The sequence below is a fragment of the Taeniopygia guttata genome, chromosome 18 (assembly GCF_048771995.1).
Source record: "Taeniopygia guttata chromosome 18, bTaeGut7.mat, whole genome shotgun sequence".
In the NCBI taxonomy this organism is placed as follows: domain Eukaryota; kingdom Metazoa; phylum Chordata; class Aves; order Passeriformes; family Estrildidae; genus Taeniopygia; species Taeniopygia guttata.
In genome coordinates, this window is record NC_133043.1 from 1,319,817 (window position 1) to 1,346,810 (window position 26,994).

The 26,994-nt window shown below is 61.3% G+C and overlaps 4 protein-coding genes and 1 long non-coding RNA gene across 8 annotated transcripts; 1 reads left to right on the forward strand and 4 right to left on the reverse strand.

Annotated features, from left to right (window-relative positions):
• Positions 1–363: 363 nt before the first annotated feature.
• On the reverse strand, positions 364–7,989 carry VCF1 (VCP nuclear cofactor family member 1). 3 transcript variants are annotated; one of them, XM_030287304.4, is made up of 4 exons: positions 7,815–7,989; positions 6,249–6,345; positions 2,843–2,884; positions 364–1,011 (listed from the first exon to the last, which is right to left on the reverse strand). In XM_030287304.4, exons 1-4 carry the CDS (start codon positions 7,859–7,861, stop codon positions 775–777), a joined length of 423 nt encoding a protein of 140 aa, XP_030143164.4. In that variant the 5' UTR covers positions 7,862–7,989; the 3' UTR covers positions 364–774. The 3 variants fall into 3 exon arrangements, with proteins under 3 accessions (XP_030143164.4, XP_002195172.5, XP_002195130.5); XM_002195136.6 differs by lacking the exon at positions 2,843–2,884 and adding an exon at positions 2,528–2,590 and having other exon boundaries at positions 7,815–7,988; XM_002195094.6 differs by lacking the exon at positions 2,843–2,884 and having other exon boundaries at positions 7,815–7,982.
• A 49-nt stretch (positions 7,990–8,038) lies between these two features.
• On the forward strand, positions 8,039–11,618 carry MTNAP1 (mitochondrial nucleoid associated protein 1). 2 transcript variants are annotated; one of them, XM_072936878.1, is made up of 4 exons: positions 8,039–9,288; positions 9,686–9,793; positions 10,219–10,335; positions 10,795–11,618. In XM_072936878.1, exons 1-4 carry the CDS (start codon positions 8,070–8,072, stop codon positions 10,821–10,823), a joined length of 1,473 nt encoding a protein of 490 aa, XP_072792979.1. In that variant the 5' UTR covers positions 8,039–8,069; the 3' UTR covers positions 10,824–11,618. The 2 variants fall into 2 exon arrangements, with proteins under 2 accessions (XP_072792979.1, XP_072792978.1); XM_072936877.1 differs by lacking the exon at positions 10,795–11,618 and having other exon boundaries at positions 10,219–10,536.
• Positions 11,517–14,519, reverse strand: CPSF4L (cleavage and polyadenylation specific factor 4 like). The gene is made up of 6 exons (XM_072937167.1): positions 14,417–14,519; positions 13,558–13,806; positions 13,209–13,304; positions 13,010–13,103; positions 12,677–12,719; positions 11,517–12,575 (listed from the first exon to the last, which is right to left on the reverse strand). Exons 1-6 carry the CDS (start codon positions 14,517–14,519, stop codon positions 12,279–12,281), a joined length of 882 nt encoding a protein of 293 aa, XP_072793268.1. The 3' UTR covers positions 11,517–12,278.
• A 2,290-nt stretch (positions 14,520–16,809) lies between these two features.
• Positions 16,810–23,690, reverse strand: CDC42EP4 (CDC42 effector protein 4). The gene is made up of 2 exons (XM_030287303.4): positions 23,572–23,690; positions 16,810–18,701 (listed from the first exon to the last, which is right to left on the reverse strand). Exon 2 carries the CDS (start codon positions 18,607–18,609, stop codon positions 17,650–17,652), a length of 960 nt encoding a protein of 319 aa, XP_030143163.4. The 5' UTR covers positions 18,610–18,701; positions 23,572–23,690; the 3' UTR covers positions 16,810–17,649.
• A 1,395-nt stretch (positions 23,691–25,085) lies between these two features.
• LOC140685246 (uncharacterized) lies at positions 25,086–26,619 on the reverse strand. The gene is made up of 2 exons (XR_012058555.1): positions 26,234–26,619; positions 25,086–25,597 (listed from the first exon to the last, which is right to left on the reverse strand). It is a non-coding gene; the product is annotated as an uncharacterized lncRNA (long non-coding RNA).
• Between the last annotated feature and the right edge of the window lie 375 nt (positions 26,620–26,994).

Sequence of the window (26,994 nt, forward strand, 5' to 3'; positions counted from 1 at the left end):
AGGTGGAGCTGCTCTTTCACCTCTTATCCGTACATTGGTAAAGTCAAATTAAAGGAAAAAAAAAAAAAAAGCCAAAACAACCTACACACTAACAGAAAACAAAACATTTCATAGCTGGAGAGGGGTGCTGGAGCAGGGTAGGACAGCTGTGTCCTCCAGGCACCACCACCCTGCTCTGAGTGGCCCCTGCAGCACCTGCCCGACCTGTCCTGGCTCTAATCTCACATTTCCCTTCCAGTCCTGCAGCAGTGAAGCTCGTGAGAGAAGACTCATCACCCTGAGCTGGGCTCACAGGCCTAAGCACCTGCACTTGCTGCTCCTATTCTCTCTAACTCTGAATGCTCAAAAAATTATGTTGCCAAATCATTTTTTAACTAGTTTATTGAAATTAAAAAAAGACTTATAAAACTGAAGAGGAACGCTTAAGAGAACTTTACAGAAAGCAACAACTTGCTAACAAACAGATTAGGCAGTCGATTGGAATTGGACAGTTTGCAATCCTATAACACACATGTGGACTCCTCAGTCTCCTCTTGCCACGTACTTTAGAACCACCCCAAAAAGAATCCTATAAAAATTGCTTCAAAGCCCCTTTTGCATTGCAATAGTGCAGCAAACCACAAGTAAACAATCTCCTGTTAACCTGTTATTTCAAATATAGACTGAAAAGGCAACAGGCAATTTTGTGCAATTCCATTTTAACAAACTTTGAAGTCGAAATATCAAATCTACACAGTGCTGTCCCTTCACAGAAGGCAGGGAGCTGCTGGGTCATCATGTAGGGAGGCGTCCCCGGCTCTGTAGGCTGTGGAAGTGGGCTTCCTTCAGGATCTGGTTGATGTGGAAGTAAGGACCTTGGCTTAGTGCAGACTGCTCATGGAAGGGCTGGGAGGAGACAGGGCTGGATCCTGCAATCCTGGGGTTGAGGCTGGACTCTCCTCTGTCGGGGCTGTTGATGCTGCTGCTGCTACAGCTGCTGCTGCTGCTGCTCCCACTGTCACTGCTGGAGGACTGGGACACACAGAGGTGAACAGCAACATCAGACACTGCTTCCTCACCCCACAGAAGCAAGCCTTTAGGATAAATCCCTCCCTCCACGTTTCCAGCCCGATGGACTGAATAAATCCACCTTGGCATGGAGAGGTTGTTGCCCACACCAGTGTCACAGAGCTGAAGGGACAAGCCTTCACCCAGGGTTCAGTGACCTCCAGGGTGCTGGATTTCAATCCTCCCCAGTTAAACCCCTCAGCTCTGCCCCCAACCCCCCGTTCGCACTAGTGAAGTTTGCTGGGGTGATCAGAGAATTGGAAAATAAAGAACATTCCCAGGGAGCTGCAGTGTCAGTGCAGGCAGGCGGGGCAGGGTTGGCACTTCTGCTCTAGCAGAGCTTTGAGGGAAGCACCATGCAAAGCACTTTCCTACAAGGCAATCCTGGAGTGAGAGCTGAAGCATCCAAAGCAAGAGGCTGTGAGAAACAAATGCACACAACACCCAGCTGAAGTCTTTGAACACCACCATCAAGTACTCCTCTCCCAGTTAAGCACTCCATGGCAGTTAACTGGAAGTGTTCCATAGCAATTCCACACCAATTTACTTGACTTGGCAGTGAAAGAGCAACAGGCACTGAGGAATTCCTCATGCAGGAAAGACGACTCAGCATTTGACTGGGATAAGAGGCCAGGGCTCATTTGCCAGCATTTAGGACAACCACATTTCAGGGAATGGCTGGAAGAGCATTTGTCATCATCATAAGGGATTCAAAGACATAAAACACCATTTTAAGGGCTGCTAAGGAAACGTTCCATTAGTTCCAGTTTTAGTTTGTGTGATCTGCTGGTCAGGACTGCAAATATTTGGGTGAGTCAATCAGCAAGTGGCTACTCTGCCACCCCATAAATGATTCATAAAAGCAGACAGAGTAAGTGACAGCAGCTAAAGAAAAATCGATATTTTTGTAAGGATTAAGCCACAAAGTCACAGCTTTGTGACCATATCAGAAGAGGACAAATTTCACTAAATCCTCAGGGATTTATCAGTCAGCACCACTTCCAGAAGGGCCTCCTCACCTGGAGTAAATCAGGAATGGTGCAAACTGCACCCAGCAGTGTGTTTGGAATAAATCAGGAATGGTGCAAACCAGCAGCGTGTGCAGAGCCCGGGGAGGCACTGTGGATGTTCGGGCGGAACACAACACAACCTTCCCCTCCCCCGGCCCTGATCCACCATCGATCCTGAGCATCCAACCCTGACAAACCCCTTTGTTCCGCTAAGCACCACAAATGCTCCAGCTCTGTGCGAGCACAGCAAGCCAAGCCCAGGGCCCCGGGCTGCGAGGAGAGAGAAACAAACAGCGGGGTCATTGCCGAGGGAGCACAGATGGAACCGCGGGAGCAACCAGCTCCTCTTCCCGCATCTAGAGAGGGAGAGAGCCCCGCAGGACAGGGAGGAGCGGGGCGGTGCTGGGCAGGGCAGCACAAAGAGTCACAGCGATGCTGAGGGGTCACGGCAGCCTCGGAGAGAAACCCACCGCACAGGGCACTTTGTTTCCTTTTAGTCTGCGCTCCTTAGTGAGCTTCGTTACAGCCACCTTCTGCAAATCAAGGTAAAAATCCAAATCAGAACCTGGCCCCGCTCGCTGCTGCCGTTTCACATCTCAACAAACATTTTCCAGCTGTTAGTAGTGATTCTTTTGTGCATCTCAAAGCTGGCAGCGTGTCCTGGGACGTGCTTCTGACACCTCAGGCTGCTGACAGACGGGGTTTGTCAGACCCTCTTTATTTCCAGTTCTCCAAGGCAAAGGTTCACTAGCACTGGCTCACCCCTCCATCACTGGAACACCTACCGTGTCCCCAGGCTGTGGTGCACATTCTGTAACGCATTTGGACTACAATCAGACAAGAAAAGAATCCTTAAAGTCATCAGGTCAGCAAGACAGGCATCAACAAAGCTTTACAGGGGCAAAGGAAAGCAGCCCGGTGATATTTATGAATGCTTTAACTATCAAAAGGGCATCTTCAAGGTTTACTGGGCTCATTAACCCTTAACATCACACTTCTAGTTTTAAAACAAACAAATGTCCTGTTAAATGTGTAGATCTGGGACAATCCCTCGGGACAGGAACTGCAGAAAAAGCCACTCAGCCCCTGCTGCTCTCAACACCTTGCAAGAGGAGTTTAACAAAGCCACAATCTGGTTTTAGTTAGAACAGAAGAGCAGTCCTTTCCTGGAGAGTGGGGGACAAGAAGTTTGATTTGATCTCTGCAAAGAACCCATCAGTGTTTCAGGCCTGGCCAGAACAAAGAGGAACTATGAGAAACTGGGGTTTGCAGAAGTTGTTCAGGAAGGAAAGGGTCAGCCAGAACACTCAGACTCGCTTCCTTCCCTGGAAAAACGAGAGCAAAGGGTTTGCCTTGGTGATTCCCCAGGCTGCAGAGCACAGCTGGGAACCTCAGCATTCCCGAGAGGGGGATCCCCTTGGAGGATCCACTACAACTTCTCCTGGTTCGATGTGGGGACAAGCAATGGATTTCTAACCAAACACAGGGCAAACACCACAGCTTAGCTCCTGGAAAAGGGAGGACAGGCTGAACAGGAAGCGAAATTCTGTGGCAAAGGCTCTGCCTCGCTAATGTTTAACCCTGGCTGCAGCTGCAGCCCCGTGGCTGTGCCTGTCCATGGACTGAGCCCGGGCCTGAGGGTTCTGTCACCCTCAGGGTGGCTGTACCCTGCGAGTGGCTTCTCCAGGAGCACCAGGAATGGCACATCCTCACAGCAACTGGCCAGAAGGCAGCACTGATGGAGACTGAAGAGACTGTTTCCATGCTGTCAAAGTCCGGGGTGCTGCCCATCCTGGGTGAAAGGACAATCCAGAAGGAGAAAACAGCAAATCCTTCGGAATTGGATGTGATTTGGATGAGCAGTGGGACTCAAAGTCAGGGACTGAGGGGTAACATCACAGAACAGCCCAGGTTTGAACTGCCACTAAAGAAAAACCTCCCTTCACCTCATTCTCCAGAGCAAAACGCGGAAGACAAAAAAAATGGGAAGAGGTCCTGGCAAAAAACACTGCTTGATTGCCATCAAGTTTAAAACACGGCTTGATTGCCATCCTGAGGCTGTGTTCTCAAAGAGGCCTGTTCTGCCAGAGGGAACAGTCAGTTGGAACCAAAACAAGCCAGAGGAATCAGGACTTTGGGAAATGTTTCACAAAAAGCAGGTGTGTGATGCTCGGTGATGAAAAGCGACTCTCACTTGGCTCTTGGAAATCATAAATTGCTCCCACTCCCCCTTTCCCAGGCAATATCCCAAAACAAGTGGGGATCTTTAACCAGCAAGAGGTGTCTTACAGCAAAGCACCAGGAAGCTAAATCCAAGCATTGCAAACTGGCTGAGACTTTCCAAGCGGCACCAATCGGAAGCGCTCATGCACAATGAGCACAAGGATTTCTCCCTTTGGCACAGGAGAAATGTTAACCAAATGTTGGAATAATACAGATTTAATCTCGTGGCTTGAATTTCTGGGCATGCTCAGCTGAGGGATCTGACAAGAAAACAAGCCAAAAAAACAAACAGAAAAAGCTCCATTCATCAGGAGAAAACACTGGGAATTCTGTTCCCATGCTGTTTGAGAAGCTGTGTCCCCACTCCTCAGCAGCGAGAGCTCCTCCCCGCCTCACACCAGCTTTAAAGTGTTAAAACCAGATTTTACCAGGCAAGTGCATGCAAGAAGCAGAGTCTGTGTTAGGCTGAGCAGTGACCTTGCCCTGGGTCAGCTGTGCCCGTGCTGTTCCCTCGCAGGAAACCAGGCCAGGGTTGATGTCACCCTCCTGTGTGGCCACTGCCAGCCCTGCTTTTAGTGGCTCTGCCCAAACCGGGTGTTTACACGACAAGCAAAGGTGCTTCTGCCACTCACCATCGGGGGGTTTTCCTGATATCCTTAATTTCATTACTCCCACTTCAATCCCTTGTTCCACACTAAATCCGTCCTCCTCCCGCCACAAAGCTGCTTTAGCCTGTAACTACCCTACACACACGGAGGGCTCTGACCTGTTGGACAAGTGACTCAGTGTCAGAGGGCAGCAAACCAGGGCTGCTGCTCCCCACACACCCCAAAAAATGCAAAGTCTCCCTCCTGAGAACACAGCAGCACGGGGCAGTTTCCATCCCAGAGGGTTCCTTCGTGACAGACAGCAGCTCTGAAAGCATTTCCAGCAGTGTCCTGTCACACACCCTACTTGTCCAGGCTAAGAGGGAGTCACCCTCACAACAGGAATGTAGAAACAGCCATCAGAAACCATTTCCAGATTATAAAAGAGCTCCAAGTTGCACAGCAACTAAATGTTTTCTGCGAAGTACAGTTAACAGTTGAATAATTGAGTTAATTCCATAATAATTCAGACTGTAATTGCCCATTACAATCCACCTTCAAAGTGAGGAGGCTTTAAAAAACCAAGGTATTTCCAAAACCTTCAAAGAAATTAATTTCATTAACTTCAGAGAGGAAGCCTCTGCTCTGTACCCTCTTTTCCATTAATGTTTTACAACACAAGGACATCGCTCACAGTGAATTTTCAGGTGATTCACCCAGGTGACATCTCAGAAAATCTGGCAGCACTTGGGAAATCAACAATTAAAAATTTTTTTTTTAAGAAATGAAATCTCAAATTGCACAGAGAGAACAGCTGTCTGGCGAGGGGTAAGAAAACAAGAGTTTATCCCACATCCAGCAAAGAAATCATGGAAAATATGAGAAAACAACAATGAGTTTTGAGTCTGATTTAGCTGTGTACAAGTCTTGCTTAAAACTGAACAGCTCTATTAGGGCATTTTATTCCACATCAGATAAGGCCTGCCTGGAATGTGTTTTGTCTTTCTCCCACAGATAATCACCTCACTGTGGAGAAAGGCAAAGTTGATGGTCAGGCAGAGTGAGCACAGGAACACATCCACCCTCAGCAGCCCCTCAGCTCTGGGCACAGCTCAGCCCACACGGCAAAAACAAAAAGCAGGAAACCATTTCCCTGGGTGCTGTGAGGCAGGAATTGAAGTTTCTTCCCAGAAATATTCAGGCCAGGGATAAGCAGGCTCACTGGGAATGCTGATTTCCAAACTGATTTCTATCTCTGATGTCACCGAGTCAAACCTCACGACCTCAAACCCAAAGCTAAGAAATAAAAATGCAAAAAAACGCACAGGATATTCCAGCTGCTGCTGGAATGCAGCATGGGTTTGCCTGGGAGGGCTCTCACCTCAGTGTCCCACGAGTCCTGCAGGACAGTGCTCCTGCTGCTACGCTTGGTCTGGGGAACGTGGCCATCATCTTCGTTGCCATTCCTCCTCCTCTTCCTGCAGGAAAAAGAAATGATCAGCTCACTGATCCACCTTCTGCTTCGTCCTCTGAAGGCACCCAAAAAAGGCAGGAACACCTGACAAATGAATGCAGATGTCTCCGGCCCCCTGAGCTGCTGGGGGCTCCCATATTCCCCTTTTAGCTGCAGCTTGAGGGCACAGAGAAAAGGATCTTGTTCCTCACAAGATGTTTCCTGCCACTATAGGGGACGTGGATTTAAACCATCCTTCTAAACAAACTCATTTAACAATTGCCAGCTTTGCAGATATAAAAATAATCCCCGGGCTCAGAGTGACACCTGACAGGCTGGGGACAGCTCAGCCAATCTCCAATTATTCACCTGCTCACACCACCCCACAATGATTCTCTCCACTCTGACAGTGTTTGGAGTTGAGTCACATTCCAAAACAATCACATTTCCCATGTGGGAATAAGGTTTTGTCAGGAAACACCTCATGAAAACAAACTCCTCCCTGTTTCTGATGTGTTTGCCACCCTCTCGTGACACTGCACTGGCTGGCATGGTGGGTACAAGTTTTAACCTAATTTTCATCCAAATCTTTGCGGGCATCGAAGCCAAGCAGAGCTTGGAGGAGGATAATGGGGTGGGGGCAGTGCTAATGCTGCCAGATTCCAGGAGATAAAGGGAAGACCTCAAAGACCAGGCTGGACAGGACCTGGAACAGCCTGGGACAGTGGGAGGTGTCCCTGCCCGTGGTGGGGGTGGCACTGGATGAGTTGGGTCACTTCCAACCCACCCCACTGTGTGATTCTGTGACATCAGCACAGCGCAGCTGCTCCCCAGCAGCATCCCAGAATTCCTACACAAACATCAAACGATTCCTCCCCGCCCTACAAACACGACAAGTCAGCCAGGATCTCAGCAGCCTCCAAAAAAACACGGCACGGAGCTGTTTTGGTGTGCCTAAAATTAATCCGTGCTCGAATGAGTCAAAACAGACTGGAGGGAGGTATTTATAACTGGCTCCTTTCTGTGCAGCAGCCTCAGCTGCCGGGGTTTGGCCCACGCCTACAGCCCGAGCTGCCTCCCTGCTCCCCATCGCTGGGATCGCACGCTGGGAGCGCTGGGGAAGAGATATTCCTGATTTCCCCCACGGCTGCCTCTGGATCCTGCTTTCCTCAACACCTGCAGTGACCTCGGCAGCGCTCGGGGCTCGCTGGGCCATGGAAGGTGTCCGTGCCCGTGGCAGGGGCGATACAGGACGGGCTTTAGGGTCCCTTCCACCGCATTCCCTGACCGCAGCATCCCCCAGCTCCGCCACCCCGCCGAGAATCCCCCCCGAATCCCCCGCAGCCTCGCCTCCTTTAGTCGCGGAGCCACTCGGAACCCCCCGAGCGCTCGGGGGCCGCTCTCCCCTCCCGCCGCCGGGGCTGCCCCGAGCGGCCGGGCCCTCTCCCCTCAGCGCGGCCGCTCCTTCCCCTCAGGCCGCGGCGCCCTACCCACCTCTGTCTGGCTGCCCGCTCGCTGGGCAGCGGCTGCCGGCAGCTCATGGCGGGCGGAGCGCGGCCCGGGGGCGGCGGGCCCGGAGCGGCGCGGGGCGGAGGCCGCGGGAGCGGCGGAGCGCGGCCCGGCCCGGCCCGACCGCCGCTTCCGCCGCCTCGCCGTGACGTCACGGAGCGCGCCCGCGGGCGGGGCCGCGCCGCTGTGACGGCGGCACCGGGAGGCGCGGCGTTGTGACGTCACGGGGAACGGGCGGCCATGGCGGCGGGACCGGGAGCGGGGCCGGAGCTGTGCCCGCACTGCCGGCGGCCCTTCAAGCGGCTCCGCGCGCACCTCCCGCACTGCCGGGCCGCGCCGGCAGCGAGCCCCCGCCCGGGCCCCGGCAGCAAACCGGGATCGAGCCCACAGCCCTCCGCCGCCACCGGCAGCAAACCGGGATCGAGCCCACAGCCCTCCGCCGCCACCGGCAGCAAACCGGGATCGAGCCCACAGCCCTCCGCCGCCACCGGCAGCGGCCCGGGATCGAGCCCACAGCCCTCCGCCGCCACCGGCAGCGGCCCCGTGCCCAGCCCAGCCCCCGGCAGCAAACCGGGATCGAGCCCGCAGCTCTCCGCCGCCACCGGCAGCGGCCCGGTGCCCAGCCCAGCCCCGGGTCCCCGCCCGGCCGCCGGCCCCGGGACAAGGAGCGGGTCCCGCGCGGTGCGGGACGTGGCCCGGAGCCTGGACCTGCGGCCCGAGGAGGTGCGGGACGTGCCCAGGAAGCTGCAGAAGGGGGTGAAGGTGGTGATCGAGAAGCACCGAGCCCGGGTGCTCCGGGAGAAGGAGCCGCGGAGCCGCGGGGAACGGACGGAGCCCGGCCCCGCTCCCCACCCGCAGCGCCGCGAAACCGCCCCAAAATCCACGAGCAACGAGAGGCGGAGCCGGGCAGCCCTGGGGAGCGGGACTGGGAGCTCCAAGGGAAAAGCAAGCAGCTTGAAGGCAGCAAAGACACTTCAAGAGCCCGCTGAGAGCAGGAACAGCCCCGGTGACCTCGTCCAGCAGGAGGGAAGAGAGAAATTAGGGACAGGGGGCGAGCAGGTGCGCCTGGAAGTTGAGGCAGGATCTGATCTCCCCGCGGGTGCTTTGCATCCCGGGATGCTCCATCTGTCACCGGCGCTCGGAGCTGGCGGCCGGGGCACACCCAGAAATGAGCTGAGCCTGCGGGAGCCGCGGGCCGGCGGGCAGCGAGTGCCCGAGCCCGGCCCGAGCGCGGGCACAGCCCCGCAGCTGGATCCGCTCCACACCCCCCAAACACAGCGCCCCTGCTCAGGGCACGCCTCTGGCAGCAGCGCCAGGGCCGGCCCCGCGGGCTTGGAGTGGTTTCCAGACTTGTATCCCGACTGGGAACAGCTGAGGACTTTTCCAGGGAAGCGTTTCCACGAAGATGTGAGGATCAGAGCGGAGACACCCAAGGGTGGCTTGGCACAGGGGCAGCGAGGTAACGAAAATCTCCGTGCTGGGATGTGCTGGAAGGGCAGAGGAGGGGTAGGGAATGCTGGGCTTGCCCAGGGAAGGATCCAGGAGAATCCAAGGAGGTTTCACTGCGCCTCCTCCAGCCTGCAAAGTCCACGTGTGATGAGCCTTGGGCTGATGCAGCCCAAACTTGGTGGGAGAGGCAATTCCCTGTCCTTTTCCAAGCCCAAATCCCACATCCCATCCCAGCTCCCTGCTCCCCTGGCAGCACAGAGCCCCGCTGCGACCGCTTCTCACCCTGCAGGTCCCCTCTGGGAGAGGCAATTCCCTGTCCTTTTCCAAGCCCAAATCCCACATCCCATCCCAGCTCCCTGCTCCCCTGGCAGCACAGAGCCCTGCTGTGACCACTTCTCACCCTGCAGGTCCCCTCTGGGAGAGGCCCCTGATGGAGGTGAGGCTGGGCGAGCTGCCCTCCTGGATCAGCACCTGCAGCTTCTCTCCCCAGGGGCTGCTGGCAGCAGTGCACAGAGGTGAGAATTCCTGGCTTTGGGGGCAGGTCCGTCCCACCCCCCTGATTTACTCTGCTGGGCCAAGTAGTCAGCCTGGATCTGTACAAAGCACGAGTCATGGAATGATGGAAGGGTCTGGGAGGGACCATAAAGGTGATCCAGTGATCCATAAAGATGTCCCCACTGTCCCAGCTGGCTCCAAAGTCCATCCAGCCTGACCTTGGGCACTGCCAGGGATCCAGGGGCCACCACAGCTCCTCTGGGCACCCTGTGCAGTGCCTGCCCTCCCTTACAAGGAACAATTCCTTCCCATCCATCATCCCAACAGCTCATCTATCCCCGGGATAAACAAATATCCCCAACATTTTAGCTTTGTAAAGTTGCAGAGAAGCAGTGAATTGCCAAGACCAGCCCATGATTTGTCCCTCTCCTTTCTCTCCCAACAGCCTGGAGCAGTTATTGTGCCAAATACATCCACGTGAAGCAGGGGGGACCTGCTGGAATCTCCATGCTCCTGGCTGGGTACTGCCTGCTCAGCTATGGCTGGAACTATCAGCACCTCAGTAAGACTTCCTATTTCAGGAGTTCTTCCTTCTGCAACACTTGGAAAGCCTTATTTAACGTTCCTGTTAATTAAAGCTCTGGAATAACTGAAATAATTAAATTATTTAAACACTCCCCATTTAAGGCTTAATTACCAGAGCTCAGAGAGCAGGATTCTCTAGGTGGGCAGAGGAATTTGGTTAATAAAAGTGCTGATAGCAGTTGCTGACTCACGGCTTCTCCCTGGAGAGCAGCAGCATTGTCAGGAGCACTTTGAAAAGCCCACACAGGGCAGAGGGAGGAGATGTTCCAGCAGGAGCTGCGTTTCCTGACAGATGACAAGGGATCTGCTGCTGTTTGGGTGGTTCCCCCTGGCAGCACACAAACACAGAAGCTGCAGTTGGGCTCCTCACCCCAGCTGGAGCCCCCAAACAGATCCCTGTGCTGACACTGGAATGATTTTCTCCCTGTTCTTCCAGAGCGGCACCGCTGGCGAAAATACCACTGAAGGAGCTGGAGCAGCACCCAGGGAACAGCCACAGCTCTTGGGGAGGCAGCAGAGCACCCAGGAGCAGGATCCCAGCAGGAATTCCCAGCAGCAGGGGCCTGGCTGGGGCTGGAGCTGAGGAGGAGCCCCTTTGCAGGTTGGCTTGTGTAGCAGAGAGGTGACAGGGACAGCATGTGGCCACCCCTCCTGGTCAGGCAGCTTCAGTAGTGAAATGAGAAAGCATCAGAGGCATCCTGAGAGATCTGTGGGGGCAGGAGAGCTCCTGGAGGCAGCAGAGTCCCAGAGCAGCCTCCCCTGTTTGGGGCAGGGGACAGCACCTTGTCCTGAGCTGTCATTAGGGGTGATTTCACAATTCTGCTGTAGCTGTGTGGGCTTCAACCCCAAGAACCATTCCCTTTAAATTCAGAGCTCTGCCTGGCCCAACCCAGTTTGTACTCACCCCTTGTACTGGTGGGACTGGCCAGGACCTGTGTGAAGGCACTGGAGCAGCAGCTCAGACCACAGCACCCTAATTCCCTAATTCTGGGGAAGGCAAATCCGTGGGATGAGCTGTTGTGCCCAAAGGGCAAAGCCGTGCCTGCAGCAGGCAAACCAGGACAGCCAGGAGTGCTAGTTGGAGCCTGCCATTCCCAGACATGTCTGGGAAAGGGTTGCTCATGTTGCAGGCATGAACGGCAAAAAAAGAGCCAAGAATTAAAAGGTCTGAGTTCTTTATTCTGCAGAGTGCAGTAGTGCTGTGACAGAGGTGTTGCACCAAAAACTCTCACCAGCAATAAAAACCTGTGTGGATTTTCATTTCCTGCTAGGGTTGTGATCTGAAACGTGGTGCTTTGTGCCCCCTCCCCAAGGGAGGAGCACATCCTCACCCCTGTGCCCAGGATGCTGGCACCAGCCAGTCCTGCACCCCTCCAAACCTTGGGAATGCTGCTGCTGCCCCGGCCTGCCTGCAGCCAGCAGTGCCAGGGGAGCAGCCAGCTGTGGCAAGTCCCGATTTTCATTGCATGGAGTGATTTCTGTGCTGCCTGTGCCAGCTGTGAGCTGGTGCTGGGCAGGCCCTGCTGGCTTTCCTAGCCTAGGGCCTGCCCCGGTGCCGTGTCCGTGGTGTCCCCTGGTGTCCCCGTCCCCTGAGCCGTGTGGCAGCACTGGAGTCACTTCCCCAGCAGCATTTCCAGTGGAGTCCTCCCTCTCTCGCTGGCACAGGGACTGGCTGATCCGCTCTGGGGGCACAGGGAATGGCTTTGTGCTGGATCAGCCCCTGCCACGTCCCCACACGTTCGTTTTGACCTCATTTCCAAAGGGATGGGATCGTGGAAACAGCACCCCGAGAGTTCCAACTACACCAAACCTCTGAGCAGAAGGATTTGTTGTTCCCAGGGTTCTCACCACTGAAATCCCTTCCCCTGCTGGTTCCCACCTCAGCTCCAAGGGGACCACAAGGAAAAGACACATTTCCAGTCAAAGAGGCTGTTTTGGGAGCACTCTGAGAATCCCCACAGCACCTCTGCCCCTCATCCTCCCTCCAAGGTGAGACTGCTGTTCCCAGCCTTCCCATTCCCCAAAATCTCTCACCTTGGAGCAGGTGCCTCCTCCCAGCAGGCTCTGTGGGCTCGGGGGGCAGCCACTGCTGTCCCACAGACGAGCTGCCAGGGGCTGGGTGCCACGTGGAGGTGGCTCCTTGGGTGGCACATGCTCACCTCCCCTCTCTGCAGCAGCCAGATCCCGCTGAACCAGCCCCCATGGACATCCAGCGTCCTGGGGGAAAGGGGGCAGGGGGGCAGTTGGCAGCTGCTGCCCCACAGGAGCTGGGGGCAGCTGGGGCACCATCCCTGTGGGCACAGGGACAGCAGCTTCACCTTGGATGGGTCTGTGCTGCTCGTCATCAGCCCGGCCTTGAGGCTGGAGGGGACACAGAGGACAGGCAGTTACTCCCTGGGTGTCCCCAGACCCTCCTGAGGCTCCCACAGCCCCTCAGGGGTGTCCTGCAGCTGGTACAGGCACCTCTGTGGGGACCAGGGCTGTCCCCTGCCCACCCACCGCTGCCCCTGCTGCCAGCAGCACAGCTTGGGTGTGGGGTTTGGTTAATTCTGACCCTTTGTGTCCTTGTCCCTGACCCTGCAAGGGCCACAGCCACCTCAGAGAGGGGATTTAACCCCCCCAACCACATTCCAAGCCCCCCCAGTACGTACTGCACGAATTTGCACTTGGGTCCCTCCGGGCAGAAGCCCACCAGGTAGTTGGCACACATCACCCTTCTCGTGTGCTTGTACTTGCACAGGGGACCTGCCAGGCAGAGGGGACACTCACAGGGACGTGCCATCACCCGGGCGTGGTGGGAGCTCTGCTCTCTGCAGCCCCGAGCCCAAATCCCGCCCTGCCCCAGCTCACCGTGCCTGCAGAAGCCACGGTCGTACCAGGGACAGCCCAGGGCACTGGCGGTGGCACCGACGTGCAGGAAGGGACAGTCCTTGTTGCTGCACTCACCTGCGGGAGCGAGGCGAGGGACATTCGGGACAATCGCACAGGGATGGGCTGGGTGAAGGGAATTGGGGTGCCCTGGGAACAGCGGGGTTCGGCTGGGCGTGGGGACAGTGACCCTGGCTGGGCGTGGGGACAGTGACCCTGGCTGGGCGTGGGGACAGTGACACTTCTTCCCGCAGGCAGGAGGTGGCATCAGCCGCCCGAGGGATGAGAGGGGTGGGAAGAGGCTCCCTGGGATGCCCAGCCCCGCACCTACCGAACTTGGAGTAGAAATAGCACTCGGGCATCCTGGTGGCATCGTAGTCGTGCAGAAAGTCGCAGCCTTCGCCCCTCCGGCAGAGCCCTCGCAGCCAATGCTTGCACACCGCGGGCTTGTCCCCGCCGTGCCGGGGGTGGCCCTGCACACCTGGGACAGCCCTGTCACCGCCAGCCTGTCCCACTGCCCAGCCCTGTCCCACTGCCCCAGCCTGTCCCACTGCCCCAGCCCTGTCCCACTGCCCCAGCCCTGTCACCGCCAGCCTGTCCCACTGCCCCAGCCCTGTCCCACTGCCCCAGCCCTGTCACCACCAGCCTGTCCCACTGCCCCAGCCTGTCCCACTGCCCCAGCCCTGTCCCACTGCCCCAGCCCTGTCCCTGCCAGCCTGTCCCACTGCCCCCAGCCCTGTCACCGCCAGCCTGTCCCACTGCCCCCAGCCCTGTCACCGCCAGCCTGTCCCACTGCCCCCAGCCCTGTCACCGCCAGCCCTGTCCCACTGCCCAGCCCTGTCCCACTGCCCCAGCCCTGTCCCACTGCCCCCAGCCCTGTCCCACTGCCCCCAGCCCTGTCCCACTGCCCCCAGCCCTGTCACTACCAGCCCGTCCCACTGCCCCAGCCCTGTCCCACTGCCCCGGCGTGGGGAGGGGCTTCACCTTCTACCCCCAGTCCTGGGACTTCAGGGACATTGGGGACCCTGGCAGCTCCCCAGCAGCTCCCCAGCAGCATCCCTGAGGGAGCAATGCCCAGAGCCAGGACAAAAACCACCCAGGTGTTGCAGGAAGGCAGCAAAAGGAGAACCCCAAAGAATCCTGCAGCCCTGCCACCCTCCAAAAATGCCACAGCCCTGTCCCCAACTTACTGTCCATCCCCGGGAAGGGCAGGGGCTGAGCTCCGAGCCCCTCCACATCAGGCTCTGAGTCAAACCTGATCTTCTCCACGCCAGCCACCAGCTCCTGCATCATCCCTGCTGTGGGAAGAGCCTGCTCCAGCCCGGCAGGGGAAGGGGAAGAGGCAAGGGAAGAGGCAGGGACACTCCCCAAAGAAAACAGAGTTCTCCAAAGGGACCACCACACTCTGGAGGTCCCTACAGCCACCCTGGGCCCCAGCAGAACCCTCCTCTTCTTCCTCCTCCCCAGGCAGAGCAGAACCAGCCCAAGCAGCCCTGGAGTGCTGCATTTAGAGGGGGGAATTACCCACATCTGATCCCAATTTGCAGCCCTGATTGCCTGGTGCCGCAGCTGGGGAGCTCAGCCCCAGGCCCAGCCAGCCCCTCTCAGCCTCCCCACTCCCACATCTGCTTCTCCTCCAGAAAACGTGGCTGGGGCTGGCTTGGAGCTGGGTTAACCCCTCACTTGGAGGCCCTAAATGGAGACAAATGTGGCCGGAGTGCTGGGATTGAGCATTCCAATAGCCCGGGGTGGATGCTGGGTGTGTTTTGTGTGCTCTGGGCACAGCAGCACCGGCCCCAGGTCTGCTCTTCAGCACCTGGCAAAACAGATCCACATCCCTGGGCTCCTGGAAGGGGTCACACCTTGCATCCCAACAAATCACAGAATGGTGTCTTGTGAAATGGTCTTTACAGCCCTTCTTGTTCCATCCCCAGGCAGGGCCACTTCCACTGGGCTGCCCAGAAGCCCCTTCCACGGCTGCTTTGGGGCTTTCATGGGTGCCAGGCCCCAGTGGCACATTCTGGCCATGACCAGGGCTCCATGGGTTTCCTGAAGCCCACCTGGATGGAGCAGAGCCCTGGATTTATCCCAACGCTCCATCCCTGCCTCATCCCACAGCGGCGCCCGGGGCTGACACGGCCCGTGGAGCCCTGCTCCCATTCTGTCACTTGGCATCAAAGCACTGGACCAGCAGTGCCCCAGCGCTGCCCGTGGGTGCTGCAGGGTGCTGGGCACCCATCGGCCGTGTGGCACAGCCCAGGTGCCACCCAGGGGTGTGACAGATGTCACTGTGCCCACGCGGGGTTTGGGGAGGCTGGGGTGCAGCCTGCTCCCGGTGCTGGCCGGACACTGGCGGTGCTGGTGTCACCCCCACCACAGGGACACGTGGCAGTGTCCCTGTGCCGCTCCCTGCCGGTGTCCGTGAGCGGGGCGTGTCCCGCCGTGCCCCGCAGCCCCCTCGCACTTTCTGCCCCATCAGCTCCGGGCACCGCGGCGCTGCCGAGCCGAGCCTGGAGCCGACAGGCGTCACAAAGATCAGGGCGGCCAAGTGACAGTGGCAGGCGGCCCGTGAATGTCACCCCAGGGCTTCTCCCCGCCCCACAGCCCCCAGGGAGAAAAGCGGGCAAAGCCCAGGGACCACAGCTCGCTGCTTTGTGCCAGAGCATCCCTAAGGGACAAGAGGAGCCAGCTGTCCCCTGCAGCCTGCTGACCCCCAGGTGACAGTGACAGGATCACTGGCTCAGGGGATGGCACATGGGACCCTGCACAGGGCAGGGGGGCACAGTGACCAGGGCAGAGGCAGCCTGTGAGCTCAGAGCCTCCCGCTGCAGCTGCTGTTGTTCTCCCTGTCCCAGACAATGGCCCAATGTCCCCTGCCCAGGGTGACAGGACAGGACCCCATTGTGTGCCCACTGTGGCACAGCATTTGCCCGCTCCCCTGGCATCTCCAGGGAGATCCATTTGGGTGTACAGGGGCATCCAGCCCCTCCCAGGGCTGGGAGATGTTTGGGGAGATAAATCATTCCCTCTCCCTAGTGAGGAGGCCGGTGCTCAGGGGAAGGCTGGGGGGCCATTCCTGGCACTTTGCCCCATCTCAGCCCAGCTCCATCCCAGGGGCTGGAGCAGGAAGTCACTCCCAGCACTGGCAAAGCCCCATTCCCCAGTGGGAAGCTGGCTGTGTGATCAGAGTGACTGCTCTGATGCTCTGCTGGGATCATCCAGGGCCACAGCCGCCCCACAGGGCCGGGAACCCCCAGGGCACCCCTTGGCCCCCAGCCCGTGGCAGCAGGGACAGCCAGTCCTGCCCCCAGCACCGTCCCCTCCTCCCAGGCTGGAGGGAGCAGGGCTGGGGGAGGAGAGGGCAGCGTTGGCAGGGCCAGCCCTTGGCAGGAGCCGCTGGCCCGAGGGTCCCAGCCGCGAGCCAGATCCGGCCAGCAGGAGCTCTCCCGCTTCCTCAGGCCACGGCAGGTGCCCCGCTGCGGCCAGGAGCACGGCCAGCGATGGGCAGCAGCACAGGGACACTGGTCCTGCGTGGGCAGCAGGTCCCCCCACGTGTCACCCCTCAGGAACTCAGGCCACTGCGGTCACTACCATTTCCTTTTATTCCTTGTATTTGTACATAGACGGTATAAAACCTCCTGTTCAGCTGCCTGCTCCCAGCACTGGGACACCGGAATTCCCTGGAATCCCCCGGAATTCCCCAGCTCCAGCAGCTTCCAGGAGCTCCTCCCACAGGGGACAAACCCGCACTGCCATCAGCATGCCTGGAGCTGGCTGGGAGCATGCCTGTGACCCCCAGGCTGGTTGGAGAGTCGAGCATCTGGGATGGAACCATCCATCCTTCCATCCATCCATCCATCCATCCTTCCATCCGAGGGATAGGGAGCGAGCACCCGCCACGGCACTGGGGGGCTCTTGGTCTGCAGAAAGTCCCCAGGAAACCCAGGAAGCTGGAGCTGCCCATAGTCCCAGGCCACCTCTGAGCTCCAGAGCCAAGTTCTTCCTCATGGGAAATCTTCCCTCGGTTAAAACCAAAAGAGAGTAGAGAAAGGTAAGTACAAATCAGAAAACAGTAAAAACTGTACGGCGGAAAATATATATATATTACTAAAAGGGCTAAGACTCCAAAGGCTCGTCTTGTTGGATCCTAAATCGCTTTACACGGGCAGGGGGGCAGGAGAAAGGAGCTAATATCCAAAGTCCAACAGAAAGAACCGAAATCGAGTCTGTTTCCCCCTGCCAGGAGGTGCTGGAGCTGGCTGGGGCTGTCGGAACGGCCCCACCCCGGGAGCAGAGCGCTGTCCTGCTGCAGCACAGAGAGGGGCCGGGGCAGGAGCTGAGTCTTCCCCAGTGCCACCAGTTGGGGTGTTCAGCCCCGTGTCCAGGCAACCACAGTGAGAACCAGACCCTCGGCTCGGCCCTCTTATACCCGGATCTCGTCGTCATCCTCGTCGGCGAACGAGAACTCCTTGTCGGGGCGTTTCAGGGGTCCCCCCCGCTGGCTCGGGGGACGGGGGACGGGGCTGCGCTCCTCGGGCCCCGAGGTGCGGCTGGACACGGAACTGCTGTCCCTGGGGCTGCGGCCACCGGCGCCACAGGCCGGGCTCTGGCTCGGCAGGGCCGCCACGGCCACCAGCGGGGAGCCAGGCGGGGTGGGCTCCCCTTCCTCCTCCTCCTCCTCCTCCTCCTCCTCCTCGCGGCTCTCCTCCGCCTCAGGATCTTCGTCCTGCTCCCACTGATCCTTATCCATGATGCTCAGCACGTCCCCGAGCATGGAGGGCCCCAGGTCGATGTGGAAGGACATGATGGACTCGGCGTGCTTCAAGCCCGCGCCGCCCTTAGCCACCACCACGGGCAGGTCCGTGATGTCCCCGAAGTCGCGCTCGTCCAAGCCGGGGCTCAGCGGCCCCGCGGCCGCCCCGTTCGGGCGCTGCTGCTCTTCGGGGCTCATCTCCTCGGGCAGCTTCTTCACGGGGCTGGAGGAGAGGCTCTTGGGCAGCTGCCCCGCGCTCCTGTCCGCGTCCTTCTCGTTGAGCTGGGGCAGGGACACGGCGTTCTTGACGAAGAGCGCCGAGTCCCGCAGCGAGCCCAGCATGTCCCGCCGGTCGCCGCGCGTCACCGACTGCGAGCGCTTGCTGCTGCGGAAGCGGCGGGACAGCAGGCCGGGCTTGGAGGCGCCCAGCTCCTCTCCCGCCTCCGGCACCGGCTCCCCGGCCTTGCTGGTGAGGAAGGAGGTGTCCCCAAAGGCGTCCCCGGCGCGCCCCACGTGCATGGTGTGGCGGAAGTCCCCCAGGGGTGCGCTGATCATCTCGGCCGTCAGGTCGGCCCGCGAGCGGCGCTTGGAGTGCGCCGAGTTGGACACGAGCTGCTTGAGGATCGGCATGGTGGCACCCAGGGGAGGCTGTGCCACGCTGGGTCCCGTGCCCGGTGCTCGCAGATGGGGATCCCGCCGCCGGCCTCACGGATGGGTCACTCCTAGGGGAGAGGAGAGGGACGTGGTCAGGCTTCGAGGATGTGGGTGGGGCACCAGATTTCATCCCACCAAGCTGCAAAATGTGACCCTGTGCCCACCAGCCTGCTTGGCTCTCCTGGCTCCATGCAGGGTATCATTCCACACAGGACACATCTTCAGGCCCCTCTGAGCTCCCCACACCCCCAGATCCATTCCCGGAGCAGAGAGACCCTCAGGAGAAAGACCTGGGCACAGAAATCCCTCAGGACGATCCCTGACTGTGTGCCCCACATGAATGGGCACCACGGGCACGCCCTGCCCCTCCCCGTGCGGCCCCAGCCCTCCCAAGCGGGGCACGGCAGCTCCAGCCTCTGCGAGCAGCACGCTGAGAAGATGCCTGGGATTTTTTTTTTCCTAATTGGAAGAAAGCAGGGAGGAGCAGACGCCAGGAGGAATTGGAAACAGACGGCAGGAAGTGTGTGAGGAGGGCGTAGAGCCCCCGGGAGGCACCGCCAGCCGAGCAGGGGGACGGGGGGACCAGGATGGGGACCCCTTGATGCTTGGCAGGCTGGGCACTTGGGGATACTGCTTTGCTGCTGCCCCGGAGCCCCCTAAACCCTCCGTGCTGCCCCTCGGAGCTGGGTCCATGTGTGACCGTCCCCACCCTCCCCATGAGCCGTCTCATGGTCACCGATGTGACTCAGAGGTGACAGAAATGACGAGGGCTCCGTCCGACCACAATGGCAACGGGCACGTTCCTCCTTCCCTCGGCCACCTCGGGGCCACCAGCCGACCCGTCCAAGGACAGCGACCGTGCCCCGCATCCCGCGGCGCCAGGCGGCCCCAGGTGGTCCCGGAGCGGCTGCGGGGAGGAAGGGCTCGTGGCCGCCCTCTTCCTCCCTCCGGGCACCGCCGGCGACAGAGAGCCCCGTGACACGCACGGGAAGGGACGGACGTGTGTCCTCGGAGCGAGCCGTGGGGCGGGGGACACGTCCCCGGTGCCCGCCCGGTGCCACAGCCCGCGATGGCCCCGGCACAGCCCGGTCCTGCCCGGCTGGACCAGCAGGAGCCACGGCACCCACCCCACAGCCCCCTTCCCTCCCCACACCCGCGCTGTGACACCCCGCTGTCCCCCGGAGGAGCAGCAGGAGCGCAGGCAGGCTCTATAGGGCAGGACGGACTCTGGCCCCACGCTGGGACAAAGTCCCCTTTGCCCAACCCTCCCCTGCATGGCTCCCGGATGGGCACGGCCAGGCCAGGAGTGCCCCATGGCACATGGCCACGCTCCCTGGCCAGCATGCCACCAACCCAGGGAGGCACAGCCTGAGCCCCCAGGGCCACCCGGGGGGATGATGGCACATGGGGGACCAGCAGGGGAGCCCCCAGTTCATCCCCAGCAGCAGGGAGAACCCACCCAGGAGCCACAGCCCCGTCCCTGCACCTCAAAGCAGGAGCTGGGGGAATTCCTGCCCCCCTCAGCCCATCCCAACTCAGAGGAGCAGCCCCGCTCCCTCTCTGGGATCTCCTGCACGCCCGGCCGGGCGCGTGTGCATGGCACAAACGCTCTCCCCTTCCAACATCTCCTTCCAGAGCAGCATTCCTCCAGCCTCTGCTTTTCCATAAAACAAACACTCCCGGCGAGCTCCCCAGCTGGGCCAGGCAACCGTGCTGCTGATTTAGGCCATCTGGGGACTGTCCCTGCCTTGTATTTAGATTTCGGGGCCAAGTTCAGCATTTGTGAGATACTCTGCAAGCCGCAGCAAAGGGGCCACCGGGAGGTTGGAGCGGTCCCAGCCGGGCCAGCAGTGCTCCATCACCGTCACAGCCTCCCCAGCAGCACCGTGTCCCCCTCCCCTAAACGCTCCAGCCCATGGAGCCTCTTCACAGCGGCCAAAATCTCCCCCATCCCTCGATGTTTGCTCGCAGCTCGCCCCGAGAGGCCACGGCAGCACAGATGGACACTGCTGCCCACACAGCCCGGCCCAGGAGCTGGACACAGAGCCCTTGTCTCCTCCTGTCGCCCGGGGAGAGCAGATCCTGTGACATTCCCGCTGCCACCGCTTTCACAAAGGAAACCAGGCCAGGGAGGCATCGCTGGCGCTGCCTTTCCAGCCACCTACCAGGGGAAGCTGCTGGTAACCCGAGAGACTTGGCAGGCACCTGGCAGCGCTGCCCATCCCGGGGCAGCGAGCCCAGAGCAGAGCCAAGCCCCAGCAGGGCTTTGGGGCAAGGGGAGGGGACAGGACCTGCAAAGGCTCGAGGACAAGAGGGATAACTTGTACTGACAGCCCTGTGCTGCTTGCCACCTGCCCTCCGAGCCCTGTGGGACCACGGGCTCTGAGGAGTGAGACCCTGAGGTGCCCAGGGACACAACTGGCCCTGTAAATGAATGTCTGCTTGTAGGACAGGGCAGGCACAGAACTGGGACAGCCCTGGCCAGGCCCACATGCCCTGATGGTGCAGGCTTCCCACGAGACCCCCCCTCCATCCTCTCCATCTCATCCCGCCCAGCATCAGCCACCCGTGGGGACCAGAGTGAAAGTGGCTCAGAGAAGGAGGCCAGTGAATGAGTGCACACAGGAGAAACGCCAAGTCCGGCCACATTCCCATGCATCCTGCCCCCAGCTCTTCCCACTCACAGCCTGGGAAAGCCAAACTGGGAAAGCATCCTGGCCGGCCCAGCCGGCTCCAAACGAGCTCCCCGGCTTCCCCAAGCAGAGCCCCCCAGGCAGCACCCCGAGATCAGAGGATGCTCTCCCCGCCCTGCCGGGCGCTGGGGCAGGGGCTGTGCCAGACCGGTCGGGTCCCCCACACTGCCCAGGGCCAGGGAGAACCCACACGGGGACGGAGAGGCCACCCCGCCTGCTCAACCCTGCTTTGGGGTGCGCTGCCCCCCGGGGATCCTTTGATCCTTTGATGTTGGAGCCTGGCAGACAGCAGCCGGAGACAGGGCACGGATCACACCCTGCCACCGCCGCTCCAGGAGGGGACCCAGCCACTGTCACACCCTCGCTCGGGCTCCCCAGCGACTCTTCCCAGGGCCTGGGGGCAGTGCGGGCAGCCCCGGCGCCCGGTGACCGCCCCCACCCCGGCGCGGTGACAGGTCTGGTCCTGTCCCTGGATACAGCGCAACCCCGGGATGCACCGAGCGGCCTCTGAAGTGGAAATCCAGTGCCAGCGAGCTCCAGAGGCGGGGATGGAGAGATGGCACACGGGGAGGGAGGAGAAGCTTGGCTCCCACCGGGGCTCTCGGCACACGGATCAGCACCAGGCTGGGAACTCACCGCCGCTGCCAAAAGCAGAGAAGTGCTCCGGAGGGACTGCCAGGAGACAGGAGGTAGCCAGAGTTCAGCAAGGAACCGCTGGCAGGACGTGCCAGAACACGCACAGGGCCATAAATCCTCCAGCTCGGGGCCACGAACCAGCCCGCGGCTCTGCGGGGCCAGGAGGGGACTTTTCCGGGGGGAAAGGTTATCTCCTCGCTGGCCCTGGCTCTGTCTCTCGCACAGGATACCGGGGCTGAGCAAACCTCCCGACCTGCTCCGGATTCCTGCGGTTGGCTGGGGGGGACGGGAAGTCAGCAGGCAGAATTCCCACCGCTCCCTACCTGCCGGGGGCCCGGAGCCCGGCCCGGGGGGCCCTCGGCGGCTGTCGGTGCTCAGGACAAAACGCAGCGAACAAAGGCAGCGAGCTCAGCACATCGCCGGCGGCAGCGGGGCGGGAGGGAGGGAGGGAGGGAGCCCCGCGGCCGCTCAGCCCGGGCACGGAGCCCCGGGGATCGGGGTTCAGGCTCGTCCCGCAACCCCCAGACCCAAACACACCGAGCTCCTCGGTGCTAAAGCTCAGCTGGAGTCGCTCCACGGTTTCCGAGGGAGCTGCGTCCAAACCAGATTTGTTTACAGCGTGCCCGGCAGGGGAACGAGCCCTGTCCTGGCTGCAGAGATCGCACGCCGTGCCTCAGTTTCCCCGCAGAGCCCGTTATCGATCCCTTTGGAACAGCTCTCCTGCTCTATAGATCCCAGCTCCCTTTGGAACAGCCTTCCTGATCCATACATTCGGCGCTTGGAAACATCCATACTTCACCCTGCTGCTGCTGCCGGGGTCAAACCGGGGCGGCGTGGGACGAGTCCAGCGCCCCGCCAGCGCTCGCTGCCCACGGAGCCGCGGTTCCACGGGCACCGGAGCGGCTCTGGGAGCCAGCCCGGTGCCCAGCGCCGGCAGAGCCGGGCAGTCCCTCTCTCCGGGCACCCGTGGCAGCGGCGTGTGCCGCCCAGGGACGGGCAGCAGGGCGGAGGGCAGGCTGCGGCCAGCCGGGACCCCCGTCCGGGGCCACCGGGGAATGAGCGGACGGGGATTTCGGGGATTTCGGGGATTTCGGGCGGCTCTGACTCAGCACCCGCCGGCGCCCAGCCCCGGCCAGCCCCGGGGTGCCGCTGGACCCGCTCCAGCGCGGCGAGGATCCACCTTCCCCAGCCGGCCCGCGGGCAGCCACCGCCCCGGCCGCGGCCGCCACCAGCTCCGGCCACCGCCACCCCCGCGCGGGGCTCGGCGGAGCGAACGGGCGCCGATCGCCGGTGGGGCGGGGTGGGGTGAGCCGGGCCGGTGCCCCGCGCTGGGCAAACAGCGCTCCGCATCCTGTTAACCCCTTCGCCCGCCCGCGCCGCGCACCGGCCCCACGGCCCGGCGGGGAATGAGGCGGGGGTCCCGGCCGCCCTTCTGCCCGGTACCGGAGCGCGGCAGCGCCGGGGACCCCGCCCGCCCGCCGGACAATAGCCGAGCTGAGCGCGGCGGGCTCCCTGCACGCCGGGCCGAGCCGGGCCGGACCTGGCCAAGCAGGGCCGAGTCTCGCAGCGCCGCCGCGACCCCCGGAGCCCGCGGGGTCCCCCCCCGTACCTGCTCGCCCGGGCCCCGCCGCCGCCGCCGGTCCATGGCCGCGCCGCGCCGGAACGGAGCGCCCCCGCCCCGCCGCCGATGACATCATCGCCCCGCCCGGACCAATGGCGCGGCGCCACGTCACGGGGCGGTCCCACGGCCTCCATTCAAACCCGAGTGGGGCGGGGGGGGCGGAACCGCGGCCCGCCCGGGGCTGCCGGGGAGGGGAACGGGACAGGGACGGGGACAGGGACAGGAATGGGGTCAGGAGAGGGGACAGGGACAGGAGAGGGGACAGGGACAGGAGAGGGGTCAGTGACAGGAGAGGGGTCAGGGACAGGAGAGGGGACAGGGACAGGAGGGGGGACAGGGACAGGAGGGGGGACAGGGACAGGAGGGGGGACAGGGACAGGGACAGGAGGGGGGACAGGGACAGGAATGGGGTCAGGGACAGGAATGGGGTCAGGAGAGGGGACAGGGACAGGTGAAGGGACAGGAGAGGGGTCAGGGACGGGAGAGGGGTCAGGAGGCGGGACGGGGTCAGGAGTTCCTCGGCACCCCCGGGGGATGAAGGGACCGGCGGGCTGGGGGTTCACAGGTCCCTTCCCGCGGGGGTCACGAGTGGGATCCCCAGAGGCAGAGCGGGGAGCTGGCCGCACCCCTGGCAGAGCGGCGGGGTTGAGGCGCTGCTGGGTGACCGACTCTAATTAATTACAGGGAATTAAGAGCCGCGCTGAGATGCCGGCAGGAGGCGGCTTCAGCCGCAGGGCAGCAGCGATGTCCCCGCACCACTCGTGACCGTGACACCCACGAGGCTGCACCCACATCCCACCTCTGCCCCATGTCCCTGTCCGCAGCTAGTTGCAGTGCTCGATCCCTTTCGGGGGGCCATGGGGTGCCATGGGTGGGCGGTGGCTGGCACACCATGGCAGGGGGTGGCACCCCAGGCGCCCCACGGCCCCCGGGATGGGTTCCACGGCCACCGACCCTGGGCTGGAAGGGAGCGCTGCGCTGCACAGCCGCTGCTCGCTCGCTGGCGGGGATTAAAACCAGACCTTTGTGGGAGAAAAGGGGCGGGAGAGCCCCGGATTATCCCGACCCTGCCTCATGCAGCGTTTCTTGGCCATTGCGGAGGGCCTGGCGTGTCCGCGGTGGGTGGCAGGGGGTGCTGGGTGGGTGCTGGGTGGGTGCTGGGTGGGTGCTGGGATGCTCTGGCCACGCCACTCTTGGGGTCTGGAGTGCTGGGACGCGGCGCTGGGAGGTCCGGAGGGTTCTCATGTCACCGGTGCAAGGAGCGGAGCTGCAGTCCCTGATCCCGGTGTGACAGCTCTGGGTGGGCAGCGCCGGGCACGGGGGTGGCTCAGCTGGGGCTGACACTTCCCTCCACGGAGCTGGGCAGCGAGGCACTGCGGAGATGCTGGGATTGGCACCCCGGGCACAGCCTCTGCCCCAGCCCGGCTGTCCAGCACCATCCCGCTCACACCGTGTCTCCATCCCGGGCTGCGCTGCTCCCTCCAGTGCCGTTTTCATAGCCCGTTTTATTGGCAATTTTTATTTTCCTTGCTCTCCATACAGAGAAGCTGAGGCTGGAGGCAAAGCAGTTGAGGAGGGGCCACCTCCCGATGCAGCAGCGGGTTTTTGGTAGGTGAGGAAGAGGAGGAGGGTTTGCCCCAGCCCCCAGCGGCATCTCGACCCACTCTGGTGAGACAAAGTAGGTCCTGGAAGGTTGGTGGGACCCGGTGCCGCTGCTCGCCTCACCTGCCGCTGTCACGGAGCGTGGAGATGGCTGAGACAGCGCAGTCGGGAGGGATTAACATCACCCGGGCTCCCGCGGGCTGGCCTGGCTCCGGCTGGGAAGAAAGGCACTCACTCAACTTGAAAAACTGCCTGGGAGAGACGGGCCCCCTCCCCTCCCCTCCCCTTCGAGCCACGCAGAGCCCCGCGGCTGCAGCCGGCCCCGGGGAGGGGAGCCCGGGGTGCTGCGCGGCTCCGCATCGCTCCCGCCCTTCCTCAGCCATCGCCGGCTCCTTCTGCCGCTCCTCAGCAGCTTTTGAAAGCAAAGAAAAAAAGAAAAGGCTTGAAAAGCCCTTTGAACAGCAGGGCAGGAGAAGCGCCCGGGTTCCCGCAGCCCCATCCCCTCCTCCCGCTGCCAGCGCTGCCAGCTTTGTCTGCCGGCGCTGCCGAGCCAGCGGGGAGCTGCCCCTGAGCCCCGGTGCTGGGGATCACTGTCCGGACACCCCAGGGTGCCAGAACAAAGCACTGTCCCCACAGCCCCTCCCAAACCCCTGCAGCCCCAGGGCCCAGCGCCGGCTGCTGCCAGAAACGCCCCCAGGAACCGCACAGACACCCCCAGAGCCGGGGGGCTCAGCCCTTCCCCACAGCGTTCAGCCAGGGCTCAGCAGGGACCACAGAGCCCTGGCACGATGCTCTGCCCCTCCCTGCTGGCACCTTGGCCGGGGGGCTCCAGTGGGCCCGTTCTCCGTGCAGCCCCTCAGCTTTCCCAGCTGGAACCCTCTCCCGGCTGGCAGTGCCAGGCTGGGCTCCCCCAGCCCGCTGCCCCCCAGGAATCCATCCCCTGGCTGGGCTGCGGCCACCCCGGCCTCTCCCAGAGCAGCTGCATTTCCAGCCTGGAACTCGGTGATATTTAAGGTCCCTTCCAACCCAAACCATTCCATGATCCCACCTGGAGTGTGGCTTCTGCAGCACCCACGGAAAACCCCTGCCCTGGCACAGGGACCCCTCCAGAGGGGTGCCCCGGGCACCCACAGCGTGGGGCAGGGCAGGGGGCACAGACCTGGCTCTGTCCTCTCCGCCGCTCCCCTCTCCTGCCGCCCTGGCACGGAGCAGTGCCCCGGGCACCGGGACTCTGAGGATGCGCCGAGTCCCGTCTGCCCCCGGCCTGGCAGGAGGGGCTGTCCCTGTCCCCAGGGCAGGGAAAGGTGGGGACATGACACACTTGGCTCTGTCCCAGGAGCTGGCAGGGAACCGGCGATATCTGGAGGACAGGGAGAGCCCAGGCTGCGGGGCTGCTTCTAAAAGATATAAATTCCAAGAAATCACAGATTTCAGCCCAGCCTTATCGGTCACAACCCTCATTTTTGGCACATCAGCATCTCCCCATCGCACTGGAGAAGGGAACAGCTCCTGCTCCAACGCTGCTCCATCAACCCCTCAGCATCCGGGGCTGCCTCATGTTCCCCGTGCCCCCTTTGGCTCTGCCCCGCTCTGCCCTTGGGAAAGGCGCAAACACGGAGCAGCGCCCAGGAGAAACTCAGGAGAAACGTCAGGAGAAACGGCAGGAGAAACTCAGGAGAAATGTCAGGGCTGGTTTGGGCCTGGGCGAGTGATCGGCACTGACGGCTCAGCCCAGCTGGCTGCGGCACAGAGCGGCCTGGAGAGCACCGGGAGCGGGAATGGGAATGGGAACGGGAACGGGAACGGGAA